General features: G+C 32.7%; 1 protein-coding gene across 1 annotated transcript; it reads left to right on the top strand.

The window, feature by feature from the left end:
* The first annotated feature begins 227 nt into the window (after positions 1–227).
* LOC134260727 (dehydrogenase/reductase SDR family member 7-like) lies at positions 228–7,936 on the top strand. The gene is made up of 8 exons (XM_062743275.1): positions 228–383; positions 684–833; positions 2,327–2,433; positions 2,621–2,813; positions 6,025–6,071; positions 6,509–6,628; positions 6,970–7,136; positions 7,783–7,936. Exons 1-8 carry the CDS (start codon positions 257–259, stop codon positions 7,844–7,846), a joined length of 975 nt encoding a protein of 324 aa, XP_062599259.1. The 5' UTR covers positions 228–256; the 3' UTR covers positions 7,847–7,936.
* Positions 7,937–10,102: the final 2,166 nt, after the last annotated feature.

Here is a 10,102-nt window from a genome sequence, read left to right on the forward strand (position 1 = left end):
AAACATATTGTGATACATATCGTATCATTGCTCAAATATTGTGATACGTATTGATATAGAAAAAGTTGTATCGTCCCAGCCCTACAAATGACAAAGTACATGTATGACAATTACCATTCACTTCCGAAAAAATTGATGTAGACAATTACTATACATTTTTTAGAAAGTGAATAAAAAATTATGATGTTATAAAAAATGATTTACAGTATATGACCAGTGTAATTATTATTTCAGGTGATATTAAACAGAGGGAAACATGCTTGATTACCTGTTCTACTTCTTCCTTGGAGTTGTGGCTATATATTCTGTGCTTTTTGTCCTGATTTTGATCGGTGACTGTGACCTTTACTTACAATTTGCCGAAAAATTTGGAAAGAAACCAAGTAAGTTTACCACAATCATATGAATGTAGAGTATATTTTAATTTTTGGTATTTTCTTGCTCTGAGAAATATATTCTATCCATATACATGTATTTAGTGGTCTTGAGACTGAATTGATTGATTGTCATAGGATGGTCAGCTTAAATTTTCTCTACCTCACCTGTAAGAGCACACATACCAGTATACACACATCTGGCAGAATGACCATGATTGGGATTCCCTCTCCTAGTATTTTGACTCTCTGCAATGATGCATTTTTCCTCATGGTTTTTCATGTAAGACATTTTCATACATGTTTCAGATGTACTGAAGGACAAAGTTGTATGGATAACTGGTGCTTCCAGTGGCATTGGTGAATGTTTGGCATATGAGCTAGCTAAAGCTGGTTGTAAGCTCTGCCTGTCAGCTCGCAGAGAAAAGGAGCTAGCACGAGTCAAGAAGGAATGTCTGTGTAAGTCTTTAGAGATAACTGTATTTGATACACATATAATTAAACACGTTTATATCCTAAGGATAATGGAAAGAAGATGGAGTTAATAGAAATTGAGTATTATCCTTAAATATTAAAGAAAGTCTGCAAATTTTGATTAACAAATTGACAGTAAAATTTGAAATTTTATCTGTATACATGTATGCTTATGGATACAGACAGTCAGACACATTCAGCTGCCAGCTGTAGTCAGATAACTCAGTTGCTAGAGCCCCTGCCTAGTGATTTAAGGACCCCAAGTATTTAAATCATAGTCTGGTCCATCACTTTTTTTCCTTTTCCTCTTTTCCTATTACCTTTGGTATCTTAAGGAGTTAAGAATCTTTAAGGTGGGAGGAATGTAGTGGTCAGACAAGTCCATTGCCAGTGGCCAGATACCTCAGTTGGTAAAGCACTGGACTAATGATTCAAGGGGCCTAGGTTCAAATCCTGGTCTATTCTGCTGCATACTTGCCAACCTCCAGCATGTAAAAATCTGGTCATGACCAGATTTGGAAAGTAAAAAATCTGGTCATAACGCGTAATGACATTCACGACATATTTACCATTAGTAAATTTTATACATATATATACAAAGTATTTGTATTGAGAATTCTTTTATTGAAAAAGGATTTAATTTACTATGACAAAAAATTCATACATAATTTGATTTAAATTTATATGTTAACATGGTTAAAAATGAAAATTGAAGGTTTCATGTATCAGTATTGACCTTAAGTAAGTGTGCATTTTTTTAAAAAGCCTTTTCAGTTTCTGCTAAATTTGAAAGTATACCAATTTCAGTTTTGAAGTTATTTTTCCTCTCTCTTAATTAATTAACTACTGCAATATGTTTTAATTTTGAAGTTAGGCCTACACTGTCTTTGATCACTTTATTTTATCTAGAATGAAAGGTTTTTTTTTTTTTTTCCAAGATTCCTTGATATGTACATAAATATCGTTTCTCTTTTCCTTGTTCTTGGTTCAATCAGAGACATGTGTTTGGTTCAATTTGTTCCTGTTGGCCCTGATAACGACCTAGTTCTATCGGAAGCCATTTTAATTGACTTCAAACATTGATTTGTCAAAACAACACCCAGTTAATTGTTTACACCTGCACTGATAATTAATCCATCGGCATTGTTTACGTAGATCTAAGCTTGGGTTGTAACTGGAAGTTAAAAGTGCAACCTAATTTACGAACCAAATCCGGAAAATCGGGAGATTTTCGGGTTGATCGGCAAAAATCGGGTGATAAGCATGACCCGCCGGGTCATAAAAAATAATCGGGTTACGGGTTGAAAAATCGGGTGTGACCCGACGAAATCGGGTGAGTTGGCAACTATGATTCTGCTGCCTTTTTTTCCTTTCCTGTTACAGATATAAACACAAATTAACATTTTTCGGAATACTTATGTATTTATCTTACTTTGAATAATTTCATATACAGTTGTTAGATGTTTTGCTTTTTCCAGTGCGTGGAAAAGTCAAGGACGAAGACATATTGGTGCTGCCTCTGGATGTACTAAAGTTTGAGACGCATTCACAGGCTACTCAACATGTGTTAAAACATTTCAGCAAGGTAACTGTGGCTTAAGACAGACTTCTTCCCAAGCTAAAAAAAAGACTGTAAGAAAATAAGAATTCATATTCTGGATTGCATTTACCATGTAGTTTTTTGTTTTTGTTTGTTTCGCCACAAAAACACATTGCTCTCTTTTCCATTATTTTGTGTAAGGTGAGGTAATTGATTATTAAAGATGTTTCAGATTGATATTCTGGTTAACAATGCTGGCCGCTCACAGCGTGCTTTGTTTGAGGAGACATCCATAGAAACTGACCGGGAAGTTTTAGAGCTGAATGTTTTGGGAGTTCTCTCCCTTACAAAGCAGGTGCTCCCACATATGTTGGAGAGGAAGGAGGGACATATTGTTGTCATGAGCAGTATTGCAGGAAAACTTAGTATGTCTTCACTTTTTCAGTGTAATATAAATATTTAAAGAGGGAAGGCGGGGGGGGGGGGGGGGGGGGGGTTAAAATTGACTTCTGTCACTGATTATGCTTGACTCATTTGCTCTTCATCTTATGCTTGTTTTTTTTCTGCTGGTGGTCGCGTAGGTGGCGATAGAGATGTAGGAGCACTCACTTGTAAAAATACTAGCACAGTCGATTATGTTCTAGCAAGTATGGAAATGTTCAAACTGTTAAGAAACTTTGACATCCTAGAATTTTGTGAAATGTTTTCAGACGTACATAGCCCTGTTTCATTTAGCATTGTTATTGAGCAAATTATATCTACCGTTAGTAACACACCTGTAAATAACCAATCACGTGTAACGCTCTGGTCGAATGACAAAGCAGACGATTTCCGTGAGAACATTGACAAGTCTATGTTAAAAAGTATCGAACAAGAACTATTAAATTTAAGAACCTCAAATAATGTTACTAATGAAAGTGTCAACAATGTAATTTCAAGAATGTGTGATACATTTTTCAGTGCTGCTGAGAAATCATTCGGAAAGAAAAGTTTTCGAACTTGTAATGTAAAGAAAAAAGATAAACCATGGTTTAACAGTAACTGTAAAACAGCAAGGAGAAAATTTCATTTAGCGAAGCGCATAAATAACGCAAATAAAACGAGTGAAAATAAAGAAAGTCTGAAGAAAGCAAGTAAATATTACAAAAAGGTAATGGATAACTCAATAAAACAGTACAGAAAAGACTTATCGCAGAAACTTATGAAATTACGTACAACAAATACAAAAGAATATTGGAACATTCTTAATAGTACTAAAAGATCAGAAAAAAGCTCTTCGGATTTAGACTCGATGTTTAACTATTTCAGAGATATGAATGAAACTAGTAATATTGAAAATACTGAGGTTAACTGGACGAACTATTTACATGTAGATAATTACAATAATAATGAGCTGTTAGACTATCCAATTACCAGGGAGGAAATTTCATCAGCTGTCAATGATTTGAAGAACAGTAAGGCCCCGGGGTTCGATAATATTTTAAATGAGCACATAAGAACAACTTTGCCATTATTTTTGCCAATTTATGAAACTTTTTTCAATCTTATTTTTGAAACTGGTATCGTACCAGAAAACTGGTTAATTGGTATCCTGAAACCAATCTACAAAAATAAGGGTGACCCAACGCATCCTGAAAATTACCGCCCGATTACCCTTTTAAGCTGTTTAGGTAAACTTTTTACAAGAATATTAGGTAGCCGTTTAGAAAATTATGCAGAAGAAGTTATGCTTATTAAAGAAAGTCAGACTGGGTTCAGAAAAGGTTACTCTACTTTAGACAATATCCTATTATTACAATTTTTATCTCAGACATTAATTAACGTACAGCAAAAGAAAATTGTTTTGTGCGTTTATAGACTTTAAACAAGCGTTTGATACAGTCTGGCGCGAGGGACTTTGGTGCAAACTTCTCAGAAGTGGGGTCAATGGTAAATGTTTTACTTTTATTAAAAATATGTATAGTGGTATAAAATCTAAAATACAAATGAATGGTTTGTCATCTGAATTTTTTAATTGTAATGTTGGTGTACGACAAGGTGAAAACTTATCGCCTTTCTTATTTTCATTATATATTAATGACTTGGAAGATTTTTTGACAGAAAAGAATATTGTTGGTTTGTCTAGTATTAGCAAAGGTATAGAGGATGAGTTGTTTTTGTATATGAAATTGTTTATCTTATTTTATGCCGATGATACTGTAATTCTTGCCGAAACTGCTGAAGATCTTCAGAGAGCACTAAATGAATTTTACAAATATTGTGAAGAATGGAAATTATGTGTGAATATCAAGAAAACAAAGATACTTATTTTTTCAAAGGGTAGACAGCCAAAGAATATTTTTACATATAATGGCAGTATCATAGAAGTAGTCAAGGATTTCAATTATTTAGAGATTGTATTTTCTCGTACAGGCTCATTATGTAAAGCAAGAAAACACCTATGTGAACAAGCACAAAAGGCAATGTATGGTGTGATACGTAAAATTAGGCAGTTTAATCTCCCCTTCGAATGTCAATTGGATTTGTTTGATAAAGTAGTTTTACCAGTATTGTTATATGGCTGTGAAATATGGGGGTATGAAAATATCGATATTATTGAACGAGTACATTTACGTTATTTAAAACATATATTGAATCTGAAAAGTAGCACCCCGAGTTATATGATTTATGGAGAAACTGGTAGATTTCCATTACACATAAATATTTACTCAAGAATGATAAAATATTGGGCAAACCTTGTGAATGGAAAAGAAAACAAATTGTGTAGAATAGTATATATGTATTTACGTAAACAACATGATAAAGAGGAAATGAAAAATTCATGGATATCCTTTGTACAAAAGATTTTTGATAGATGTGGTTTATCAAATATATGGTATGAGCACGAACATCATTTTTATAATGTAGAATGGATAACTGCTACAGTCAAACAAAGATTAAAAGATCAATATATTCAAAAGTGGAATAGTGAAGTTCAAGAATCTTCAAAAGGTTTAAATTATAGAATTTTTAAAACCAATTTTGAGTGCGAAAAATATTTAACACTGTTATCATCTAAATTCAGAAAAACTTTTGTTAAGTTTAGAACCACAAATCACCACCTCCCAATTGAAACAGGTAGATGGAATGGTACTCAAAGAAATGAAAGAGTTTGTAGCTTATGTAGTAATAACCAGATAGGAGATGAGTATCATTATATTTTAGAATGTAGTGCTTTAAACCAATTAAGAAAAGTTTATTTGAACCAAAAATTCTGTTCTTATCCAAATATCAAGTTTTGTGAAATCATGTGCCAAAATGATATTGATTCTTTGAAACAATTGTGTACATTTATTTCTAAAATTAATAGTATTGTCTGTTCTCCTTAATTATCACCTTCTGCTTGACCCACTGTATTATATGTATATATGTTTTATATGTTTTGTACCTCATGTACCATTTACATGGTTTTGAGAGAATAAATTGAATTGAATTGAATTGAAACTGGAACAATTCTTTCTCATTTTTTTCTTATTTTTTTTCATTTTGCCACAGCAATTTTCAGAATTAAAAGTAGGAAACCCATTTTCATGCCATTGGATTTCATGCTAATTTTTAAAGATGTTGTAAAATAAAAAATGTATTTCTTTGTTTCAGGTGCTCCAAATTCTGCATCTTACACAGGAAGTAAACATGCAATTCAGGTACCTATCATAGCTATGTACAAGAAATTTGTGCTCAAACAAAAAAGATTCCAGTACATAAAACAGAGAGAGTACAAGACAAAAAATAACTTTTTAAAAAAAATGAATTTGGTAAATTATTTGTGCATTAAATTTGGAAAGATTGATAAATAAAGCAACTGACTCTTAAGTTATATGCATTTATTTCAATTTTTTTTATAATAGGAAAAAATATTCTACTAAACATTGTGGAAAAAACTACAATATAGACAAAATCATTTGTTTCTGAATGTGAATCTCTAATTATTTGAGCCAATGCCGTGAGGCACATTTAAATACATGTAATGTTACTGGTATCCATTAACAAAATTTTTATCAAAAATGAGTGAGAGTACATTTTTATAATGGAAGTAAAGCACAAATTAAGCATGTTATAGAGAGTATTGTCTTTGTTGTAGGGCTGGTTTTCTACTCTGGCCGTGGAGACGTTTGACCAGAACATAGCGGTCACTCTTCTCTGTCCCGGTCCTGTGTTCTCTAATCTACTGGACACAGCATTTACAGGGAAACCTGGAGAGGTGAACAACAAATATCTCAAAATATAGAGTGAAGAAAAAGAGAAAGAAAAATGTAGAGTAAACAAAAGATTCAGAAGAAAAATATTGATATAACAGACAGCATTAATTATCATACAGAGCATACAGATTTGTCTTTAAAATGAATGTACAGTAAAAATTGCTTATAATGACCTCAGATATTAAGAAATCTCAGTTATAAGGAGATTGTGTCTGTTCACCATCCCCCACATAATAACACTTTCTTATATGGATATAAAGAATTTTGGTAATATGGAACTAAACATTTATGTCCCAAGGACTTTCTAAAAGCAAGTTTTAAAAATATTTTTTGTTCTTTGTAGGAATTAAAAGAGAAAATGAGTTCTTCTGATAAGAGAATGTCCACTGCTCGCTGTGCAGAGTTATGTTCCATTGCCATCGCTAACCGTCTGTCTGAAGCCTGGATAGCCCTCAATCCTGTCTTGCTGTTTACCTATGGATTCCAGTACTTCCCTAATTTATCTAGTGTGTGAGTGACAGTGTCTCTCTCTTTCTCTCCCCCACCCCTCTCTCTCTAGCAAAATATCACAATTTATATTAATAAAAAACAACAACAACAAAAAACATTCGGGACAATCAAATTTGATTTGTACATTCGGGCCATTTTGAACAGAGTTATGCCCCTTGGACTTAGAAAAATTCCAATTATTTGCAGTTTCCGTTCATTTTCTTTGCAGAGGTTGCACATACTGAAATGAAATGAAATTTGGTATACAGATTTATCATAAGAATATCTAAGTCAAGTTCTGTTTTGGGTATGATCAAAGCATTTTGGACAGAGTAATGTCCTTTGGACTTAGAAAATTCCAATAATTTGGGGGAGGGGGGCATAAGTGTTTTACAAACGTCTCTTGTTCAACACAAGTTATTTTCTGAGGAAACCTTACTTTAAGGAGAAAAATCTTCCTACTTACACAAAACTTAAATCTTGGTAAAGAAAGGCCAAACCAAGATTTTTTTGTATTATTTGCACATTATATTTTTGATAGATGTATTCTGTTTAGAATTGTTGACCTTTTTTAATTATTTTTTTTTTATATTTTGAGACAGGATGCTGGTACAGCAGAGTACAATGTATTGTAATCTTGTAAATCTTTGTTGTTTGTTTTTTACAGAATAGCGAAAAGAATGGGACTGAAAATGTTAAAGAACATACGAGAGGGAAGATTAAATAAATGATTCACTAACAATACTCAGACAAAGTGCATGACAATTGTTGGTTGATTCTGTTGAAACATTTTATCTGGAAATAAATCTTTTTAAAGATTCTTATATGACTAGATTGTTACTTACAAGACAAACATATTTTGTCTGTGAGACAAATACATCAGGTGTATAACTTTTATTGTTTGAACTTTTTTTAAATTGGTGAAACTAATTACATGTACAACACATTCCAAGAAATAAAAATCACCAATATTACACCCACAAACAATGTCAATATGATATTATAAATTTATAATAATATACACCCACATCTTTGATTAAGGGGGCAGGCCATGAAAATAAGTTTAAAACAAGTTTTATGAAAAATCCTGCCTAGGCCAGCATTCAAAAATTTCAAAACAGCACTGTCATCCTCTGCTAGGGTATTATAATCCTTCACCCACCTAACTACAGAAATCACTGATAGATAACATCACAATAAGAAATCTTCTTGTCCCATTGATATAAATTATGGATGTGTACTTTTCTGAAAAATGAATTAATTGTCAATGGCTAATATACTCTCATTGAAATGGAAATCAAGAATTATAGCGTATCCTGTATGTATAGTCATGTACTAATTTTAATTTGAAATCATAGGTTTCTGGGTCATATCACTCACCTGGAAAAAAAGCAAGAAAAAATAATATTAGTGATTTCTTACCCCGGAGGGAAGGGATAGAGACATGGTTTGCAGGCATGTAGTGTATAGGGCACCTGCCCCCACTTTTCCTAACATAATTATTTACTATTGAAATGTTCAATAAAAGGCTGGTTGCGACTTCTTGTTGTTCATTAAAAAGTTTAGTGTTGTGAGAGAAAGTTAGCGCTGACCCCCCCCCCCCCCACACACACACACACCTCTTACAACAACAACGAAGTGTTTCCGTGTTTTAAGATACTTTTCTTCTTTTTTGCTCGTCAAAGAATCCCCCCCCCTTTTCAAACGATACTACGTACGTCACTTATTTGAATAAACTTGGATCTCCCCTAGGCGTAATAACGCGAAAAAAGCGTAATAACGTGAAAAAAGCGTTATTACGCCTTTTCAAAGGGCATTATTACGCCTTTCTAAAAGGACTATTACGCCTTTACAATAGGCGTAAATACGCCTTTCCCTTTCCAAAGGCCTTAAAACGCCTTCCAAACGGTGTTATTATACCTTTATATTTACATCCACTGAATATTTTCTTCTTTATTTCTTAAGAAAACCCATTGCATTCATCCCTGCATAAACTACATTAGGCATATCACCTGTATAGATTTCTTAATCAGTGGCTGTTCCATCAATGAAACGTACAAAGACGTTCGCATCATTAACACAATAATTAATATTTTTAATCCTACTTAAAATGATAATTTAAACAGATATAAATATAAACAATAAAATGTCTTTCTTTGTTTGTTGTTACTGGAATGAACGGTCGCAGCTATTGCAGAAAAAATTTACATAACCCGCTTACGCGGGTTATGTATTTTTTCTGCAACAGCTGCTTCCGTTCATTCCAGTAACAACAAAAAAAGAAAGCATTTTATTGTTTAAATAAAAGGCGTTATAACCCCTTTCCAGAAATCATTGTTACACCCTTCTAACAGGCGTTTAAGGTTGAAACTAAATAAACTATGAAGGTTTCAATTTAGTTTACTTTAAAATTTTTCCTGTCAATTGGTTCCTAAGAATAAAATTTTAAAACATACAACTACAATCTACTAATTTTCCTTAACGTTTTATTAACTCCTCTTAAAAAAAAGACTCGGCCCTTCATTTGTGTAAAATTGAATCCGCTTCATCTTAAGGTCGAGGCGATTTGGTATCACTTGCAGGGTGGCGGACAGGACAGATGGCCTCAACCTTCATCTAAGGATTGTTTATGACAAGTTTTGTAGAAATTGGTGAAAAAATTGGTTTTATAGAGACGAAGTCGAAAGTGTTTTTTTTTAAAAAGATAGACGAACAGCTAAACAACGAACATTTAAACTTTGAGCTAAAAGAAAGAAAGTCAGTAAGTAACAATTTTACCCTAAATGATGTAACAGTAATGATTATTATGAATTTTTTTTTTTTTACAAAACCTATCTTTTCGTTTTTCTTCTTAGAGGGGTTATAATAGTACAATGTAAAACTCTATATCTAGTTTACCTTTCCCTCTATCGCACGCGACTGTCAAGGTACAAAATATTATAATAAAATTCCTCATAATTATTAAATCGACTTCAAAATAAGCCTTT

The sequence above is a fragment of the Saccostrea cucullata genome, unplaced genomic scaffold, assembly GCF_032062105.1.
Source record: "Saccostrea cucullata isolate Sc308-1 unplaced genomic scaffold, CSIRO_AGI_Scuc_v1 ctg18622, whole genome shotgun sequence".
In the NCBI taxonomy this organism is placed as follows: domain Eukaryota; kingdom Metazoa; phylum Mollusca; class Bivalvia; order Ostreida; family Ostreidae; genus Saccostrea; species Saccostrea cuccullata.

Coding starts and splice junctions, on each gene's coding strand:
- LOC134260727 (XM_062743275.1), top strand. CDS start 257: ATGCTTGATTACCTGTTCTACTTCTTCCTTGGAGTTGTGGCTATATAT. Junction 6,072..6,508: donor GAAGTAAACATGCAATTCAG/GTACCTATCATA, acceptor TCTTTGTTGTAG/GGCTGGTTTTCTACTCTGGC. Junction 7,137..7,782: donor TTCCCTAATTTATCTAGTGT/GTGAGTGACAGT, acceptor TGTTTTTTACAG/AATAGCGAAAAGAATGGGAC.